Raw genomic sequence first — 20,676 nt, 5'->3', positions numbered from 1 at the left:
CATGGTTAATATTCTAATTACATGTGTTAAGTCCTATAAAATTTCTTAAAATGCTCTCGAGCTGTCACGTGGTGCTCTAATAAATTAGAGCAAATATTAGAAATTATATGAAAAAAAAGCAAAGTATATATTACTTGATTTTCACTTAAATTGGCACATCCAATATTATAAACCGTTAGACTAAATTGATCTTAGAAAACACTAAATACTATGAGGTCCCACCTCTCCTCCCACGGCATAGGTGCGCACCTACGTACGTGGGTACATACACTTCCCCTCCCTTTTTTCATTTTCCCCTTTCTTCTTTTTTTCCTTACATACGCTTCCCTCCCTTTCTTACTATATCATACGTCTTCATGAGGCGATTTAATCACAAGAATTTTGAATATTTGCTCTCGCACTATTCATTTGTGGACATACTACATGATATGTATATGGATGGATTGTATGATAATTAAGCAATAGTTTCTTATTTACTCGAGAAAAAAACATGATTCAAAAGTGGTAAGTAATTAATTCATCTCCTACTCAAATGTTTATGAATGGTTTTTTAAGAAACCTTAAGAAAAATAGAACCCTTAAATTATTATAAAATGCCATTATCCCAACTTTAGTTTGCCCTTAATCTATTTGACAATTTAATTTTGAACAAATAATAATCTTACCTTTCAATAATATAAGTGTGCGCGCATGCGCGTGCGGGCCACCTTCCTAGTTTTGATATAATGTTTGTTTTGTATTGATAATGCTACTGTATTTTTCTACAAACTTGATCACAAATTTGATTAGAAAAAAAAAGACAAACGACTCATAATAAGAAACAGATGGAATAAGAAACAGATGGAGTACTTTATCTAAGTTCGTGTTACAGTTAGCTATAAATTTATAATCCCTGTTTTTTTCTTTTATTTTTCTTCTCTACGTATAAATTTAATGTGACAACTTATACAGCTCACTTATGTCACCTTTTTAACTTCTATATCGCGCTCGTGACTCGTGAGCGAGCGCCGAGTCCACACGATGATGCACGGTGCGGCGGTGGCGGTGGCGGCGGCGGTGCTCCCCAGCTTTTGTGTGCGTGCGTACGCGCGTCGCCGTGCCGCGAGAGCGGCTGACGGCCACGGATGATGGGTTTGCTCGGCAAGCCGGCGACAGACACACAGTATCGGATATTTTATTTCCTTTTCGCTTACTTCCGACATCAAGCTGGCTCTTCACCGTGCGCACACATGGCGCCTTTTTTTTTTTTCTTCATGACAAGCAGATTCTCATGGAAAATACTCCATCCGTTCCCTCTCAGTTAATCATTATATTGCATGAGTACATAATAAATTCTTTCATAATGACTTTGCTCGGTAACAAACTCAATCCATACAACATTCGTATCATTTACTAATTAACCGATAATAAACCAAAACACTGTTATGTGTGTTATGTGCATGAATACAGCATCAATGTCTATTTAGGAATACTCCATCTTCCTATAAATAGAGCGTGCACACATTTTAATATTTAATTTTAAAAATATTTAGCTAACAATTATTATATTATAAATTAAATTTTATTTACTAAGATAGTGCCAAGTTTGACCACGCCTTATATTATAGGATGGAGGGAGTATCTTTTAGGCACATATAACGAATAAACTTAGAAAATAAATACTAATATGATGATTATTTAGAAATAATTTAAAAATTATATACGACGATCAATTGGGAATGTAGAGAGTATATACATGAACTACTAACGATCTCAGATATATGTGAAATTTTTTTGTGATAATTTCTGATAATAACAGCTTGTATCCAGATTCAGAAGATATCGCAAATAAATAAAACAAATCCCTGAATAAAGCCATGAAAAAAAAGATAAGGGCGTTCTTCGCACACTCACAAAAAGATTAATTGTTTGCTTCGTTCGGGCAAAAGATTGTTGCAGTGTTTGATTTGACCACGGCAGAACAAGATCACGCCTTAATAATCTCAGTACATTCAGCAATCTACCACTAATGTTACATATGCATATGCAAGAGCCGGGTCAAAGTGCGAGCGAGATTCAGATTAGCCAGCTCCCAGCCATTCGATATCATGCATGAGCGGTAAAAAGTAAGTTTCTGTGAGATGAGAGAGCTAGTGTCTGTGTTTTCTGTACAGTTTTATTATTCTCTATTAAATGAAATTGACGGCTGTCTGATTCGTTACAAAAAAAATCAGAGAGAGCTAGTGCCATCACACGCACGCAAGTTGGGGGCTTGGAGCGAGGCAGCATCGTCGTCTTCGCTAATGGTAATGGACAACTCGTTTCGCCCCAACTGTGCGACATCAGTATTCAGTACTATGTTCGCCTAGAAAGACCACAATTTTACACTATTTATATCAAACGTTTAATAGTTTAATTTATTTTTTAAAAATATTATTATTATTATTATATAATAAAATATGAATAGTACTTTATATGTGACTATTTATTTAATATTTAATATTTTTTTAAAAAAATGAACAGTTAAATATTAGATACGAAAATCCATCGCTCCGCTTAAAATGGACTAAACTAGTATTACTATGTATCCACAGCTTGCGGTTTCAACTGCACATAGGAGTAGCTCCCTTGAGATTTTCTTTTAGCTCGCTTGAGATGAGACTTGGCCACACGTTGCCACACCATACTCGTGGTTGGCACAGTTTGTTAGGCATGTGTTTGGTTCACTGCAACAGTTGTGGCTTGCCACAGTTTTTCAATAGCATGTCTCATATGTCATAGACTTAATTTTCTTGCTAACTTTGCCACACTTTGTGACTAGCAATTTGTCCACCACACTTTTGTGGCTGCCACAATTTACCTAATGTTAGTTGTGACAAAGTGTGAGTGTGACCGGCAACCAACACACCCTTCATTTGCCGACGCCAGCTGACTTTGTGCCCTGTCCTGATTCCTATGTGGCCTGTGCTACACTACAGTGTCACTAAGGTCCCGTTGTTTTCAGAACTTCGCTTAACTATTTCACGTCTCTTAAAATATGTTTTTTTTTCAAAAGTAGTTAGATCTCTAAGTGTTTATTAAGTTTATCGTTGAAATATTTAGTTTATAATTATAATTTTATTGGTAATCTACTATGATAATTCAGTTAATAATCTATTTTAAATAGGACTAAGTTTCCTTTCCTTTCGCTTCCTTTATTTTCTGCAAAGATGAGAAAAATGTGGATTGAGATTACATGCAGTCACAACTAGAACTGTAAGTTAATAACGGTATGGTATCTTATCATTCATTTTTTATTTTTAGATCAAAGACGTAAATCAAGTGCTATAGCACCATCACTACAGTGGTTGTACGGTACTATTTTCTATGTAAAACAGTGCTCCAAGAATAAAGAATTCAACCCATACATGTAGAGATGCAAGTGGGTAGTCTCACTACCCGCATAAAAATCCGTTTGCTAGTTTATTTCTCGTATGGTGATATAAAAAATGAACTGGAAGTGAGAATAAAAAATCAACTTGCCCGTCCCGCTTGCACCCATACTTACATGCAATTTGGATGGTCGTGACTGTTTAAGATGAGTCACACTAACGACTGCACATGAGCAAAATCCTGTGAGTGGCTATAGCTAGAAATTCAGAGAAAGCAGGACCGGGTTCAAGCTTTTTGCCATGATTCGTCGCTCGATTTTCGCTGGGGAAAAGTGCTCCGCTTCCACTGATGATTTTGGTGCAGTCGGCTCACGTTGACGCTCGATAAAGAGAAGTTAGTACTACGTGGCCGCTCTCGGTGCACCCGCTTTTAGCTACGCGTGCGGGGCAGCCAACGGCGGGCGGAAGAAGAGGTGAATTGGGTTTGAAGAGAAAGTCCACTGCTGAGTGCTGACTATAATAGATAGTAATATCATCTATAACAAACAGTATAGTTATTGTCTATACTTCCTTCATCCCAAAATAAAGCCATTTTTACGGTTGACACGGGTATTAAAAAAGTAGGTGAGAATGATTAGAGAAAGTGTGTGATTGGTTGAAAAGAGAAAGTGTGTGAAGAAGAATGGTTGTGATTGGTTGAGAGGAGGAGGTAGGTGAAGAAATAGCTTCATTTTGGGACAAGACACTGTGCTAGAAATAGCTACATTTTAGGACGGAGGGAGTAATAGATTAACTGTAACATATATATATTTTATTATCTTCATGGGACCCACCATCTTTCCCAATCTTTTCCTCTCACCTCTTCTCCTCTAGTCCTCCGGACTACGGTGACGCACGTGGATGACGGTGGCGTACTAGTGCCCACGGTGGCTGGGGCGGACGAAGACGCCAATTGCGGTGGAAGATGGCGACAACACAATGGCGGCGACACGACGGCCGCGGCCACAGTGGACAAGGCGACACTGGCAGAAGGACGCGACGACGCAGTGGATGAGCCCGCTGCGGCGGAAGAACGCAACAATGACGACCATGGTGGACCAAGGACGACGACAGCAGAAGAGAGCGATGGCGGCGGCCGCCGTAGACGAGGGCTGCGGCCAAGCCGGACACGGGCTGCCACGGTGGATGAGGTTGTAGCCGAGGCGGATGCAGGCAATGAGCGTGGAGGATAAGGCCAGCAGTCCGACGACCGCAACGGACTAGGCGGCGGCGGACACGGTTGATGGCGACAGCGATGGTGGCGATGGTGGACACGGATGAGGGTAGCGGCGACGGACGCAGTCGATGGCGATTGTAGCCATGATGGACGAGGGCAGCGGCGACGGTCACGATAAACGTAGTCGATGGCAAGGGCAGCCATGGCGGACGAGGACTGCAACAGCGGCAATCTGGTGGAGCGCGACGCCCGCGGACGTGGCAACGGCGGCTTGCGCGGGTGCACCCATCGTTCTTGGTGGGCCGACGTCTCAGACAGAGAGTACACCTGGTGGGCCGACGTCTCGGACAGAGAGTACAGTTGGGTGACTAATTAGTCGCTCGCTCCTTCTCTCTCTTCCCCTCTCTACTTTAGCTCATAAAAAATCCTATATGGATTATCTACCATCTATTATTGTATCCAGTCTAAAACGTCCATTATTTTTTTCCAATCACAGCGTACTTTCACCACGACACCACGTGCGCACAGGATTTTGAGTTATTATGTATTTGAAAGATGCATGACTTTCCCACCGTATGTTAACCAAAGCCAAATATTTTTTTTTTGAAAAAAACCAAAGCCAAATATTATTAACTGTAGCCTTTGAATTTTGGAACTCAAGTCACGCTTTAGAGTTTATTTTGGTTCTCTTTTTTAAGAAAACATAGCAATAGATTAACGTGACATGTTTTACGAGCTTCTAAACTATGATTTTTGCGAAAATTGTATATATGTAAACTTCTAATACAGATATAAAGATTTACTCTCTCCGTCCAGATTCGTAGTCCTAGGGTGGGTTATGGATCTAATCCCATTCTAGATTGCTACATATTAGGACGGAGGGAGTAACTTATAAATTAATTTTTGCTTGTTTCTCTCTCCTTTTAAGACGCAGCTCAACTGATCAAAGCACGGTGATAGCAATGGCCCGTGCATGATATGGCTAACATTTAATTCCATTCACTGCATCATGGTATGCTCTGATTGAATATGCGTGTGAAATTGCGAATGTCCATGCACGTGAATGTACCTAACAGAAACACCCCTGAAAGCATGTCATTTTATATTCTTTTCATCACAATTATGGTGTGCGGTTTGCTATCACCAGGTACATTTGCGTAACAAAAACAACTTAACATTGATATCTTTTTTTTCCAAAAAGACGAAAGGGCAGGAGCCATGACTATTACATGCATTTATACTTGCTGGAAACAAGACATGCGGCCTTGTTTGCCGCTACTAAAGTGTGTTACTGATGACACTATTATCTTAGATACTCTAATGAGTGGCAGACACCTTCAAGCATGACATGAGCATTCCAAGGAGCTGCTTTATCTCACTTTCTTTGAATCTAGAGAATTTCCATCTTTCCGTTTCTTTCCATGTTGACCTCTATTTTCTTAAAGCACCAAGGTGGAATCAGCGTCATACTTTGCCTGATTAAGAGTTGTGTTTGAAAAATCTGTTATTTTGTACAGAATTATTACACGCAGTCACGCCCCCAGTCATTCGTCCAAAGATGGTGAACAAGCAGGGAGCAACACGTCTTGTCTATTATGTTGACTAGGATTAATGGTCAGTTGGGCTGAATGTACTATCACCACTACTGGCTACTCCCTCCGTCTGAAAACATAACCTATTATTATAACGTGACATATCTTAATATAATAAATTTAGACATAGAGTATGTTTTTACTTTTTGGTTTTTTTTAACGGAGGGAGTATGCTCTTATCTATGTTCCTAACTTTACCTTTCTCCTTTTTAACATGTACACTTTCTAAACCGTTAAACAATACATTTTTTTAACTTGTATATATAGTTGTTTTGAAAATCATATTAATCTATTTTTTAAAAGATACCCCATCCGTCCTAAAAAAACCTAATCCTAGCTACGAATTTGAACACATGGTTTATCTTTTTTCGAGACTAAGTAGTAGCTAATACTTAGTTAATCATGCGCTAATGTGTGTTTCCTTTTACGTGTTAAAAAGAAGGGGTTCCTAACCTCTCCTCCCGAACACACCTTTATAAGGTCCCAATATCGTTTTCGTTTTTAACTTTATCATTTTCAGTTTTTTATCAACCAAGATAAACATATATGGCAAAACATGGTTTTTCACTCGTTTCCACTTTCCAGCCGTTTTCAGGTTTTCGCCCTTACCTAAAGCACCAAAGTGAAAAATGTGTCATGCTTTGCCTGATTAAGCAACGTGTCTGGTTAAAATCAGTGTTTTTTTTTTCCAAAACACGGTATGGACGCAATCGCTCATATAGATGTGTGCAAACTCACCTATATAAACGCACACATACATACCCTACTCCTAGGACTCTATAAACACCTCTTAAAAATTAGGTCATTATATCTTGAAGTTCATAAATTAACTATAGACGTCTTATTAAGTTATTATTGGCATGAATGTTGTCTACCCCTAAAAAAAAATAAATAATCGTAAATATGAGCACATGTGCTAAGGCCCTGTTTGGTTCGTGGGACTAATCCACTAGTCACTCTATTTTAATCCTTAAGAATCCAAACAGGGGTGAGTAAAAAGCACTAAAAGTGCATATTGAGACTTATAGGACTATAGTGGCAACCCCTCTCTTCTTCGGTACACATGACTTTAGTCCCTTTTAGTCCCTGGATCCAAATAGTAGGGGATTAAAATTTTAATCCAGGGACTAAATGATTCAAACGGGATCTAAATCTAGAACTTAAATCTGGATGAACATATTCCACAAAAAAACACCTAATCAGTTCAGTTACACTCGCTTTACATGTCAGTGCTTCACAAAAGCGCACCTCATCCGCTAAGTTAGTCTAACGTTTTGATGTTAGATGAGCAAATTATACAGTAGTTGCATTACAGTAGTTACAATGTAATTATCCTACAATTTAAAAGTATTTTAATAAAAAAATTGTAGAATGTTATATACCTCCACCTTGTCACGAATAGGGCAATATGGCCTCGTGAACCAGCACGCCCTGAGGCATCGTCAGGATTCGTGGCGCACCACTGGGCTCTTGTCAATGTTGAGTTTCACGGAAATCTCGTCGTTGACAACCGACAATGCCATGCTTCATGTGATAAAAAATCGATACCATCGTCGACTTTGGAGCGAGATCCCTCAATTGAAAAGGTGCGAACTGCCAAAGTGCCAAGTAAAGTAGTACCAAAAACAAAAGCATTGAGCAGCACGTGTGCCCTAGCAAAGCAGCAACTTAGCATGACCCAATTTGCCAAACATAGCTAGACCAATTTGTACTTGCTGGTAATACACCAATACTAGTTGTTAGTAACAGTTAATTGTCCAGACAGAATTTGTTTGACTGAAGCCAGTAACAATCAGCATTGGTTTCACTATATGATACAGAGATAATATGCCCAAATTATGGCTTCTTGATCACAGTGGTTGTACAGGGTAACTCCAGAATTTTCAGATCTAAGAGCAAAACACTCCTACATTCAATGATGTCAATCAGATCAGAAAAGGACTTAAATCTCAACTATGAATTGAGAATATCAAATTCGTGGCTATCCCTGCTATTGAGTTACATATATGTACAGGCAAACAGGCCAGGAAATAAAATTAGCTATCTCCTGGAACAATGGTTACACCAGATGCACCAAAAATCTTCGTGTCAAAACGATTTTTCCATTTCTGAAGTACAACAGCAGTCAAATGGGAACAATACAGCCCTGACAACAGAACCAGGCCACCATGATGCCTAGCAAAGCGCCGGCAAAAACCTGTGATGGAGTATGCCCTAACAACTCTTTCAGTTTTCTTTCACTAATTGGATGGCCTTGAAACAGGTCCTCAACGATCTTATTGAGTACCTGTGTCAATCATAAGGAAGATATCAAGTAACAATAAGCGAGTACTATAAAACTGACAGCATTTGGTGCATCTGGTGTTATTGTGTATTACCATTCAGGAAATAAGCACCCTATCACAAGTCATATATAACACACTATTGCTACTGTGTTGTTGTGATGGCTATCCAAAACCAATATCCAAATGGTCCTGAATCTAAACTCGAGCATCAGAATGCAATCGTGATAATTATCAGGATTTTCCCCTTTCCAAAAAAAAGTATCTGGACTGCATTTTTTTAGATGATATGTACGGCAAGCTTAACTGGATTTGCTGCTTGCTATCAGTTTCCATGTGATAAAACAGTAATGTTACCACTACCCCTTAAAGTAAGTTGATAAAGAAAAGCATATTGGCAAAATGATTGCAGGTCTCAGGTCTGTGCCATGTGTTATTCTAAGGTAATATGTGAAGCTTCAATCAGGGAAGTAATATATATTTGAGTAGCTGGTTTTATGATTTACAAAAAAGATAATGAGCTAAATAAGGTGAATGTAGCACACAAGTTTCATACCAAACTACAGCAATTGTTTGGAAGGAGCAAGACATTGGTCTTGAATGCCTGAAATCTATTTTGATGCTAAATACTAAACAATCACAAAACTATTTAACACCGTTCCATTGCCCCCAACAAGTACACTCAAGTTTGTAGTTCAACATATGGTGAAAAAAGTATCTGGGGCCACTGGAAAGCTAAGACAAAGCCAAAATTTGTTTATGCGAAAAGATACTAAAACTGCCATATAACAACTTCTAAAGCCCAAATAACAGCAGCTCGCACATGATTAACTTTTGCAATTTGGCTGGCTTGTTTTATATCAGGACAGCCATAATCTTATATATGTAGCACAATTCATAATAGTATCGCAATGATGCCAACGCGAAATCATAGTCCCCATTGAGTTCAGAATGTTAGCTTCAGATTTTCAGTTGTAAGTCATATCACAAATTTACAATCATTTGCAAATGGTAACCATTACACTTACTGCTGAGAGACGAAAACCATAAAAGCAGAGTAAAATGAACACCAATGTTATCCCAAACAATGATAACATAAGCAATCAATCTGTATGTACACCACAAATACTACCACATTGAAAGTAACAACATAGGAGTATGCAATCCCATAATCACTCCAACATTGGGTAAAAATGTAAAATATACCACCAGCCGCAAGTTCAAACCTCACAAGGGCCATCGAATCAGTCATTCATCGATGATTGAACAATGTGAACAAAAAGTATCCTACCCCAAATAACAAGCAATCTCTGAATCATTTTGACAAATTAGCTATCAAAATCAAAAGTTCAGAAAAAAAAATGTATCACATACATCTAAATGCAATACAGAAATGGACAAAAGCAATCGAAGCATTGGCTCACCTCGGCCTGCATCCCCGCGTGGCGCCTGACGCCCGTGGCGTCATACATGACTATCAATGTGAACCCGAGGCAGACAGGGAAGAGCGAGTCGCTGACGCCGTGGCAGAGCGCGACGGAGGCGGTGAGCGCGGTGCAGAGCGCCGTGTGCGACGACGGCATCCCGCCGGAGCTGAACAGCATCCGCAGGTCCCACCGCCGCTCCACGAACGAGGTGAGCACGACCTTGGCCGCCTGCGCCACCGCCCACGCCACGAGCCCCGACACGAACGTCGGGTTCGCCGCGAGCGCCAGGATGTACGGGTTCTCCCGCGCCTTGGTCACCGCCGCCGCCGTCGTGCTCATCAGCAGCGTCCCTATCCTCGCCCCTCCCCCCGCCGCCGTCGCCGCCGCCCCCGCCCCCACGGCTAGGTCCGGGAGCTCCCCTCCCGCGCGCCCTCCCCGCAGCGCCGCGGCGAGGAGCCGGGAGAGCGAGGCGGGCGGCCACACTGGCGGCGGCGTGGACGGCGCCGCCGCGGCATCGGAGGACGAGGAGGATAGCGTCTGGACGCGGCGGCGGCGGTGGCGCGGGGGCTTGAGCGGCTTGGAGACGGGGCTGAGGAGGCTGCTGGGGAAAACCCTAGAGAAGCGGCTGGAGCTGAGCACCTCCATGGCTGCTGCTCCGCATCGCCGCGGAGGTGGAGACTGGAGAGTGGTGGTGTGGCCATGGCGATTAGGTGGTTCAGTTATTTTATACCGATGTCACATTGGACAAAATTACCCCTGGTTTTCTCGCGTTATTACGTTATTACCGTGGTTGGTGGCATGGGAGGGGTAGATGCTGCAGGGGTTGTTTTGGGGAATTCGCCACGGTGGCATATTACTGCGAAGATTCTCGGGTGGTCGGAGTCGCCGTCTCGGCGTCCGGCGCGGCCAATCGCCGGCGGACGCGTGGCCGGAGCGGCCAGTGCGGTCGGGGTCTTGGACCCAGTGAGCTCGAGTCGACACTGGAGTTTTTGAGCTTGGCTTGTGGTGGCAGCTTCGGAAATTTTCCTTTTTCTGTTTGTGAGAAATGGATTTTGGGAAATTTTTCTTGTGTTCTTTGTTGTTCCTGACAATGACATACTGCTCCACCTGGCACATATTTTCTTCTGCCTTGGAAATTTGCAATCAAAGAAATGCAAGAGTGATGTATGGCCATTTATTCCCACAAGCATATTCTTTTTTTCCAATAGGGAATAGCATATGCTGATACGAAGCTCGAAATTGCTCGTTTTTCTCCCCCCAGCATGAATTTCTTGCAAATAATTATATATATATAACATAAAAATATTTTCAACACAAACAAACATATTATCAAAAAATAAATAATATTATTTTAATAAGACTAATTTGGTATTTTATATAGTTGTTATTAAATTTTTCTATAAATTTGATAAAACTTAAATAAATTTGACTAAAAGAATCAAAGTGATTTATAATATGAAATGAAGGTGGTATTTTTTTTTCGCAATCCCCGAGAAAAGCAGAAGTATTTTGAAGTGTGGCTCGAAAATCCGTTTCTTTGTAGAGAAGGCGTATTTTTTCCAAACACCGCCTTCGGGCCACCGCCTTGCGATTTTCCCATAGCCCCAGAGTCCCCAAAACCCTCTCCTCGCTCGCCGCTCGCCGCCGCCGCCGCCGCAGCCGGCCCAGCCGCGGGAGATGTCGCTGTCGAAGCCGTTCTCGGCGCGCCGCCTCGTCCCGGCGCTCTTCCCGCTCGCGCACGCCGACGCCGCCTCGGCCGCGGCGTCCCGCCGGGCGCGGCGCCGCGACGCGTTCGTCGCGACGCCCCCCACGCCGCCGCCGTCCCCGAGCGCCGTGCGCCTCGCGGAGCCCCTCCCGTCGCTCGCGCCGTCGCGCCTCGCGCTCCACAACCGCATCCTCGCGCTCCTGTCCCCCTCCTCCAAGGACGGGGAGAAGGGGGCCGACCTCGCCGAGGCCGCGCTCCTCACCCGCCACGCGCTCCACTCCAACTGCCGCCCTTCCTCCTTCACCTGCGCCGCCGTCCTCGCCGCGCTCCTCCGCGCGCGCCGCCTCGACGACTTCTTCGCGCTCCACCGGTTCGCCCTCCAGGCCGCCGTCCCGCCCACCGCCGCCACCTACGCGCTCTACCTCTCGGCCCTCGCCGCGCGCCGCCTCCCCGACGCCGCGCTCCACCACCTCCGCCTCATCTCGCGCCCTGGATCCCCCGTGCCCCCGTCCCCGACCGCGTATCGCGTTGTCGTCAAGTCCCTCGTCGTCGACCATGGCCGCCTCACTGATGCCCTCGAGCTCAAGGATGAGATGCTGGCCTCCGGGTTCGTCGGGCCCGATCCACAGGTCTACAACCTTCTCATGGCTGGGTTCGTGGAAGCCGGTGATGGCGCCAAAGCCGTGGAATTGTACGAAGAATTGAAGGAAAAGATTGGCCGCGAGCCGATTCTTGATGGCATTGTGTATGGGAGCCTCATGAAGGCTTACTTCCTTATGGGAATGGAGGAGAAGGCAATGGAGTGTTACAAAGAGGTTCTCGGTGCAGAGTCGGAGGTGAGGTTTGGAGCTGAGAGTTATAATGGTGTGGTTGATGCGTTTGGGCGGAACAGAAGGTTGGATGATGCGATCGAGCTGTTTGAAAGAATGCTTCGGGAGCATGATCCTCCACTAAAGATTGCTGTTGATGTGAGAAGCTTCAGTGTGATTGTGGATGCTTACTGCGCTGCTGGTAGGTTCGGTGATGCAATTTCTTGGTTCAGGAGGATGGGGGAGTGGGAAGTTGTTGCTGATGTTGCAGCATATAATAATTTGATCCGGCATCTCAGTCTTCAAGGGTTGGTAAGTGAGGCCGAGTTGCTATACAAGGAGATGGGAGAAAGTGGTCTTAAGGCAGACGAGGAAACATATGTGCTACTGATGCAAGGGTGCTTTAGGGTTGATCGCATCGATGAAGGCATTAATTACTTTGACGGAATGGCTGAGTTGGGGTTGAAGCCCGACGCAACTGCCTATCATAAGATTGTTGATGGCCTAATTGGTTTTGGTATGCTGGACAATGCCCATGGGTATCTCGATAAGATGAGGGGGAAAGAAATTAGCCCAAGCATTGCAAGCTATGAGGCACTGCTAAAGGCGTACATTGGTGAAGCTAGTTTGGATAAATCAATCGACATCGCAAAGGATATTCTTTTGGATGAGAAGGTGGTGTTCAGCGATGAAATGAGGGACCTATTGGAAGGCGCACTCCGTGAAGCAGGGAGGGAAGGTGACATAACCAAACTATACGAGGATGTGGAGGAGAAAAAAGCTGAGGCAGCGGCTCGGGCAGAAGAAGAGAAGGCAAGGGCAGAAGCTCTTGCAAGGGAAGAAAGGGAGAAGAGGAGGGCAGAGGCTGCTGCAAAGGACGAGGCTGCAGCTAGAGCTAGTGCCGCTGCCATTGAAGCCATCCTTGGCCATAAAAGGAAGACTGAAAATGTAACAGGAGAACCTGCACCTGATGCAAACTCACTGGATGGTGTGTTTCAGAGTAGGTTTGGAATCACATCAGCTGGAGATGGTGCGCTTCAAGGCACTTCTTCAGGAGGTGAAACTAAACAAGGAGATGGACACTAACATTTGATGACCACAGGAAATCATGTCTTAGTCTGCCTGTGGATCTGATAACCCCGTCATTTTATATCGATTCTAAGAGCATCGATCAGTAAATTGAAATTCTCAGAAGCCTGAAGATTTCAACATTTGGTGTCAAATGAGTAAACGGCAGTAACTCTGGTTGAGTCTTTTGTAACTGCAATTATTGCATACGAATAAAATGACGGCCACAAAATTTTGATGCATTACGGTTTAAAGGCCCTTTTCTATTTGTGCAGTGTGAAATATTTTGCCAACTTTCCTTTTCAATTTGCCACCAATTCTTTCTCCTCTGTATTACGGAGACCAACCTTGGCAGTTGTGAAAAATATCAAAATATTATAGGTGAACCGTGAGCCCCAGATATTTCCAGGCTCAAATTTGTTGCATCCCATTTATCAAAAAGACAACAATGACACCGTGACGAAAATAAAGCTTAATGCTATGCTTTATTGTGTAAAAATGTTGGCTTTACATAGTATCGACACAACCCATTCGTATATCGAGGAGAAGCAGTGAAATGTATGGTAAACCCACAGCTTAGTTGCTGACAAAGCGACCAAAAGGCAGAAGCTGACAATGCGAGTACGTTTAGGGTTCCCAGGGATTAACCCTGGCAGTCTAATATTATTCTGGTAAACATATAGTTCTAAGGCTCCATCATCCCGGAAAATCTTGGCTCCACATCCTCGAGAATGCACTGACCCTACAGACTCTTCATCAACAAGAACAGCAATTATCTTCTCTTTTCCCTCTCTTGCATCAGGAATCTGCAAATAGAACGAAAAAATTAGTGCTGGTCGATGTTGATAGAAGTTACGGCATGTGCAAGTCACCTCAAACATTGCTTCTGTCAAAATATCTTCCATTATAGATCTCAGTTCTCGAGCCCCTGTTTCTCGTGAAGCTGCTTTCTTTGCTATTAACCGCAAAGCATTTTCAGTAAAATGCAGCTTGACCTTACATGGGTAAAATGAGAAAATAGTTTGTTGTTAACATACCACAGAAGACGGTGTTTTTAATCATAACTTGCAGTTGAATCAAAACAATCAATACAACAGAACCAGACTCACATCATTCATTTTAAACAACTTCTTGTATTGTTTTCCTATTGCATTTTTTGGCTCCATGAGAACCTGAAGAGATAAAGTAGATTCATTTAGGAATATGTGGTCAAAAATAAATTGCATAAAATTACAAATTTATAGAACCATTGCTACCTGAACCAATTGAGCTTCACTGAGATCATTCAAGCCAACTGTTATTGGCAACCTCCCAATAAATTCTGGTATGAGGCCGTATGCAATCAGGTCATCACTTTCAATCTAAGTAGGAAATCGTTGAAAATTATCTCTATGTGGAATTAAAATAATGTGTTTGACAAATGTCAGCAACTGATCTTACAGCTTCAACACAGCATGATTCCCCGATAGCATTTGTCCAACCACAGTTTCGCAGATCACCAGATGTTGGAAGTCCAAACCCCATATGACAGTTTCGGTGTCTTCAATAGCACAAGTACTTTAAGGCAATATATAAGTCTGGATAAAGATGGACAATTCAGAGAATTATAGAAGTTTGTATTATTTGTAAGTGCACAACCTTTCTGATACTATCTTTTCCAAGCCAGAGAAGGAACCTCCACAGATGAAGAGTATATTCTTGGTATTAACCTGCAACACAAAATAAGTCTTTTTAAATTCTAACAACCTACTTTGAGTGTTCTTGATCATAATATACTGGAACTATAAAAAGTATCTTGCAAGAAAAAAAAATCCTATTTTATTATTTCCAGGCAGTTATTCTTTTTTTGCCCGGCCTGACCAATTTCATTAAGATAGGGAAGAAACAGGCAGTTATTCTATATATTTCCAATTCAGCAATGATCAAAGTAAAAGGTTACCTATATAAATCCCACAACAACCTATATTTAGAGACAGATGGAACTTAGTAATTACTTCGACTTTGAACCACAAATGCAATTTGCAGAGTACGACAACACCAATGATAAATTACATTTGAAATCAAGAACCCATAACTTCGTTCTGTAGCAAAACTATCATGCTGATAAACAATAAGGTAGCTATTAACAAAACAATTTAACTGACTTAACAACTTAATCAAAAGATTCAGAATCAATACCTCGACATAACCATCGGATATACTATCTTGATTTCTTTTTCTTGGTACATTGATGACCTAAGAATGATAGCAACAAATGGGTCTTATTTCAGAGACAGAACATGACTGAATGTACATTCAGGGAGAAAAAAAAATTATGGTCAGCATCAGTCACACATGCATTAATTGACATATACTTACATGTGTTGTTAATCAGATCTCACTCTCTTCAGAAGGGCTAGTGTAATTACCAAGTATGAAAAATACAAAGATAAATTTACTTTACAGAGCAGAAGATTAATATATGCACTTACTGTTCCTTCAAATATTTTTAACAAAGCATGCTGGACACCCTCTCCAGAGACATCCCTCCTGTCCTCATTGCATTCAACCTGGATGTGGGAATGTATCCAATTATTGCAAGTGCAGAAACATTCGCTAGGCACGGAAGTAGTTCAAAACTAATTTGTTCAATGACCTTCTTTATGAGTTTATCAACTTCGTCGATGTAAACAATCCCGCGCTCTGTGGCTTCCACATTGAACTTAGCAGCCTAAAAGGAAGAACATGTCAGAAAAGCAATATATGGTTTATGGTTAATGGTTAATAGTTTAATATATAAGCTTGATCCTGTTCAGATTATGCCCAACGTAGCTATTGGCACCAAAACATTTTCTTGCAGATGATAGGTGATCCAAGATTCATTATACACAAAAAGGAACTGGTTATTAACAATTTGCAGGAGAACTGTTAGTAGCATGGTAGCTTAGGAAAATAATGTAAAACAGTATTCAACTAAAATATTAGGAACACTAGATAGCCCAAAAGAGTACATAAATGGCCAGAAAGAGAGTGATAGGCTGTTACATACCGCCAGAAGATTGCAGATTATAGATTCCACATCTTCACCTGAATACCCAGCCTGAAAAGGAAGTTGTTTTGGCATCAGAAAGAAGAAAATAGCATACACAATCAGCTTTTTTTGCCACGATAGCCATGACACGCTGGAGTAAGCACACATAGAAGAAATTTTCAGAATGCTTGAACCAGCCTTTCCTACCTGTGTAATTGCAGTTGCATCAGCAATCACAAATGGAACATCGGCAAATCGAGCTAAAGTTTTTGCTAACAGTGTTTTACCTGCCATAGGTTCATAGCAAAAGAACGAGATAAGCAAACAGCATTTTCACAGTACAGATGAACCACGTATGTGTTCGCGTCACCTGACCCTGTCGGCCCAATCAGAAGGATGTTACTTTTTTCAAGCTCAATGTCATCATCACCACTCATACTAACATCGCCACATGCCGAGCTCTTCATAGAACTATATCACCACAGATGAAATTGAAGTCAAAATCGTGATGCATAACTGAACCACCAAATGAAATTTCCAGAATCTAACCAATTTGAAGATTCACTGTATATCCTCTTGTAGTGATTGTGCACGGCAACACAGAGCACCTGCATAAGCAAAGCACCCTTGTTAAACCTAGCCGCGAAATTTGTACATAGTTCCATAATTTCAATCGAACTTGCACAATTGTAAATTGCTAGCAGATAGATCATATATGTAGTAAAGCAAAGTAACTCATGCTCAAACTCGAGCTCATAGCGTCATCACTGGTCACACCCCCAATCAGCTACACAGTACACACCACACCAACGAGGAGGGAGGTTTCGTTAACCTTCTTGGCCTTGTCCTGGCCGACGACGAACTCGTCCAGGCCCCTGCGGATCTCCTTAGGCGTCGGGAACCGACGCGGCGACGAGGACTGGGCCGTGGAGGAGTAGGAGCGGAGCGCAAACACCGCCGCGGACAACCGCGAAGCGGCGCCGGCGCCGGCGCCGGTGCGGGCGGCGAGGAGGAGGCGGCGAGCGGCGGAGTACATGAGACCACCCGCCGCCGCCGGCCCCGGTCGCCGGAGCAGTCACCGGACGGCGATCTGTTCGCCGATTAGCTAACTTCGCTGCCGATTTTTCGCCTGCGCGTTATTATTCGCTTCAGAACCTTCGAAATTATACTAGATTATACCGCAAATGCGGAGTATAATTTTCGTTGGCCCATATAAATGAGGCCCATCATAAAAGTCCACATGGCAGCTACTATTTAGGCCCATATAAATGCAGCCCAATATCGGTACCGCGTGATGGTCCGATGTGGGCCTTACTCCTCGATAAGTCTGAAAGGTGGACCCAACTTAGTTTTAATCTGGGCCGTTTTTGTTCGATCAAGCGATGTCCGGTGGCCCAAGGTAGGGTCGCTGTCAATTATAGCGATCCAAATAGGGTCCCACATTGAAGAGTTACGTTTAGCAAGGCTCTTTTTTGAAAAATTTACCCGCACATCTATCCTTGATCTGGGCGGCCGGTGTTTGATCAAGCTGTCTACGTTGGATAAGGTTTTACAAATGGTCTTCATAGAAAATTTACCATCAGTCGTTCGTTCAGAATCTAGCTGGATTTGATTACTATATTAGACCTTGAAACTAAGAAGAGGAGACATAATGATACAAACTTTAACTGAGAAATGGACAAGTGTAATGCAGTTACATACATTTACATCACAGATTCACGGTAATGGATAAGAACCTACATAAAACAGGGAGAGATCAACTAACCGAGTTTGCAATGCAAATCCTTGTCAGTCAAAACTCAAAACTCAGAAGAAATAAGTATGAGATAAGCCATCAAAATGTAATGTGTATATAGGTATAAGCACACCAATAAGCTTGGTGCTAATGTTAATCGACAATTATCAAGAACAGAGGCTAAACTGAAATTTGCTAAAAGCAGACTTGGTCACTGAACTGAAAGATAAGGAGAAAAGTGCATGTCCACATACAGAGAGACAGAGAAACTATATGCTTGCGACAATGAGAACTGGCATCAAACACGCAGCAAAATAAAACAATCAATGGCATCAATATTCAATAAAATATCGGAGAAAAATTACTGCATACTTCAACTACGATTCACTGAATTATTGAACTTCGTCATGTTGGTTTAACTGAGCCGTCTGTTACACCAGCATCGAGAAATTTCGGAAAACAAAACTCTGAATCAATCAGTCATCCCATCTCAAAAAACTGATATCCTAACACTCTAGCAGAGTCTTCAATGAGAAACGGCGAGTCGGCGACTAATGTGGTTGCTTAGCACTCAGACATGGTAGCCAGTGAAAGTAAATCCTCTACCAACGATCTCACCAACGCAGAACCACGCGTACAACTCAATGCCAAAAAGTGCAGCAACGCCAGCATGCTCAACGTTCAGATCCTTTCTGTTTCTCCACAAGTTCTTCACTTGATCCGCTTCCTTCCAGAATGCCTCATAGCGACCAGGAAGGCTGCAAGAAATGTGTCACTAGTCAGTAAAGACACAGAGATTGAAGATACGAAATGCACCTTATAATGTGAGTGAAATTATGGTATCAAATGAATGATCAAGTATCTTCTGTCACCTATGTAATGAATCATCAAATTATGGCACCATATCAGATGTATATTATAATTCATAATAGCACTGGCAAAGACAACCAGAGGAATGTGCACTGAAGGCGCACTTTTAGCACAACACGGATGAATAATAATGGTGAAATAGACAAACTACTACTCTATCTCTATGAAGTACAAGCAAAATGCAGCTCAAACAAATAACTAGTATCGGTCTTCTCAAAAGACAAATGAAGACAAAATGGCTGATCAGGAACAATTACATCCCTGGGACTCTGTCCAAGAGAAAAGCATTGGCTCAAAACAAAGTAATTTCTCACAGTTAAAAAAAACTCAAATAAAGCTTGCTTCTCATCAGATCAATCTTGCTAAGGCCAAGATCAGTGACTTTCAACCCACATTACCATATAAACCCACTACCCATCTCTTGCGTCTTCATTTACATAGAATTTAGGAGGAACTTGTTTTCCATGGCTAATTGCATGCAACGTGACAACTTGTTCAGCAAAAATACTTAACATCCTCAAAACACGGTTGCAATGCATCACTATGGACTATGTTCACAACATGACCATTATGCATTATGCATTGCTCAGCTTCTAAGAGACGGGAAGCATAGATTCCATTATTAGGATGGATGGAATAGACATCGCTGATCATTATTCTAACTTCCGATATAGCAGGAGAACATCACCAAAAATAACACACTTTTCAACACTGCAATTTCCAGACTTTCAATGGTACCAATTTCCTGCATTGTCACTTTACATGATGTGCTGCTAATTTATTCAATTAAAACAATCAGCCAAAATTGCTGGTCTATCTAATTAGGCAACATAATTAGGTTTCGCCATAGATGATTAGAATCCCATATTCGGCCTTCCATAATGTGGAAGTGATCGAGATCGTGTTCTAATGGAGTGCGCAATCTAAACAATAGAGATAATTCAGATGTGGAGGACTAAGAGATCGTGGAGAAGGTGGAGGGAGATCGTGAGGGTGGACCGACCTGGCGAGGCGGGTGTAGAAGAGCTGCTTGGAGAGCTCCTGGCACCTCTCGATGGTGGGCGGGTCGGCGACGTACTTCTGGTTCTTCTCCATGAGCGCCCTGTGGTACGCGCACCCGTGCTTCGCCGCGAACCTCGCCGCGTCGCACGCCTTCGCCTGCATCTGTGCCAGCTTCGACGCCAGCGCCGCCATTAGATCTGCTCCAAACCGAACCACAAAACCCCGAGGTGGGAATCGCAACAGCAAATGCGGTGAGATCGTGAGGAAGAGGCCTCGATTTGGATTCGAAATCTAGTGGGGGTTTCTCTGATTTACCTGCGGGGGAGGGGGAGATCGGAGGGAGAGGGGATCGAAGAAGAAGGCGGCGTCGCGAGTCTGAGAGCGAGCGGATTTTGCCTCTCTTGTGGGGAGGTATAAAAGGGTTGGGGCTTTTAGGCTTGGGGAAGGGGTCAAAGCCGGTTTAGTTTGGGTAAATCACGATTTGATTTAGGAGTATTTTTATTCAGGTGTTTCCTACTATCTACTATTCGTTTGTTACCCGGATAGTTTTTACTTTATCTGCGGGTGAATAGCCCATATAGTGATATAGGCTTTGGAATTTTGCCCCATG

At 42.7% G+C, this 20,676-nt stretch overlaps 4 protein-coding genes across 6 annotated transcripts; 1 reads left to right on the top strand and 3 right to left on the bottom strand.

Annotated features, from left to right (window-relative positions):
• Positions 1–7,925: 7,925 nt before the first annotated feature.
• Positions 7,926–10,562, bottom strand: LOC4339431 (uncharacterized). Its single transcript, XM_015783529.3, has 2 exons — positions 9,865–10,562; positions 7,926–8,445 (listed from the first exon to the last, which is right to left on the bottom strand). The coding sequence occupies exons 1-2, from the start codon at positions 10,510–10,512 to the stop codon at positions 8,284–8,286; spliced, it is 810 nt and encodes a 269-aa protein (XP_015639015.1). The 5' UTR covers positions 10,513–10,562; the 3' UTR covers positions 7,926–8,283.
• An 887-nt stretch (positions 10,563–11,449) lies between these two features.
• LOC4339430 (pentatricopeptide repeat-containing protein At3g49240, mitochondrial) lies at positions 11,450–13,691 on the top strand. Its single transcript, XM_015783524.3, has one exon. The coding sequence runs from the start codon at positions 11,545–11,547 to the stop codon at positions 13,465–13,467; it is 1,923 nt and encodes a 640-aa protein (XP_015639010.1). The 5' UTR covers positions 11,450–11,544; the 3' UTR covers positions 13,468–13,691.
• Positions 13,692–13,911: 220 nt separating this feature from the next.
• On the bottom strand, positions 13,912–17,572 carry LOC4339429 (CLP protease regulatory subunit CLPX1, mitochondrial). Of its 3 annotated transcripts, none has more exons than XR_010741368.1 (14): positions 17,292–17,572; positions 17,009–17,067; positions 16,830–16,930; positions 16,667–16,746; positions 16,478–16,528; positions 16,085–16,159; positions 15,921–15,998; positions 15,628–15,684; positions 15,088–15,158; positions 14,890–15,006; positions 14,706–14,810; positions 14,559–14,621; positions 14,322–14,444; positions 13,912–14,255 (listed from the first exon to the last, which is right to left on the bottom strand). XR_010741368.1 is itself a non-coding variant. In XM_015783526.3 (14 exons), exons 1-14 carry the CDS (start codon positions 17,493–17,495, stop codon positions 13,935–13,937), a joined length of 1,488 nt encoding a protein of 495 aa, XP_015639012.1. In that variant the 5' UTR covers positions 17,496–17,572; the 3' UTR covers positions 13,912–13,934. The 3 variants fall into 3 exon arrangements, 2 of the variants coding, with proteins under 2 accessions (XP_015639012.1, XP_015639011.1); XM_015783526.3 differs by having other exon boundaries at positions 14,890–14,989; XM_015783525.3 differs by lacking the exon at positions 16,667–16,746 and having other exon boundaries at positions 14,890–14,989; positions 16,747–16,930.
• A 987-nt stretch (positions 17,573–18,559) lies between these two features.
• On the bottom strand, positions 18,560–20,453 carry LOC4339428 (uncharacterized). The gene is made up of 3 exons (XM_015783530.3): positions 20,382–20,453; positions 20,068–20,263; positions 18,560–18,952 (listed from the first exon to the last, which is right to left on the bottom strand). The coding sequence occupies exons 2-3, from the start codon at positions 20,256–20,258 to the stop codon at positions 18,766–18,768; spliced, it is 378 nt and encodes a 125-aa protein (XP_015639016.1). The 5' UTR covers positions 20,259–20,263; positions 20,382–20,453; the 3' UTR covers positions 18,560–18,765.
• Between the last annotated feature and the right edge of the window lie 223 nt (positions 20,454–20,676).

The sequence above is a fragment of the Oryza sativa genome, chromosome 5 (genome assembly GCF_034140825.1).
Source record: "Oryza sativa Japonica Group chromosome 5, ASM3414082v1".
Classification (NCBI taxonomy): domain Eukaryota; kingdom Viridiplantae; phylum Streptophyta; class Magnoliopsida; order Poales; family Poaceae; genus Oryza; species Oryza sativa.
This window is presented reverse-complemented; position numbering and strand designations above follow the sequence as displayed.

Excerpts from the sequence above, each read along its gene's own strand:
- LOC4339431 (XM_015783529.3), bottom strand. The coding sequence starts at position 10,512 with ATGGAGGTGCTCAGCTCCAGCCGCTTCTCTAGGGTTTTCCCCAGCAGC. Across the intron at positions 8,446-9,864 it reads ACGCGGGGATGCAGGCCGAG|GTACTCAATAAGATCGTTGA; the intron begins GTGAGCCAATGC and ends TGATTGACACAG.
- LOC4339430 (XM_015783524.3), top strand. The coding sequence starts at position 11,545 with ATGTCGCTGTCGAAGCCGTTCTCGGCGCGCCGCCTCGTCCCGGCGCTC.
- LOC4339429 (XM_015783525.3), bottom strand. The coding sequence starts at position 17,495 with ATGTACTCCGCCGCTCGCCGCCTCCTCCTCGCCGCCCGCACCGGCGCC. Across the intron at positions 14,990-15,087 it reads GAAAAGATAGTATCAGAAAG|ACACCGAAACTGTCATATGG; the intron begins GTTGTGCACTTA and ends GTGCTATTGAAG. Across the intron at positions 14,811-14,889 it reads AATCATGCTGTGTTGAAGCT|ATTGAAAGTGATGACCTGAT; the intron begins GTAAGATCAGTT and ends TTTCCTACTTAG.
- LOC4339428 (XM_015783530.3), bottom strand. The coding sequence starts at position 20,258 with ATGGCGGCGCTGGCGTCGAAGCTGGCACAGATGCAGGCGAAGGCGTGC. Across the intron at positions 18,953-20,067 it reads TTCTACACCCGCCTCGCCAG|CCTTCCTGGTCGCTATGAGG; the intron begins GTCGGTCCACCC and ends CATTTCTTGCAG.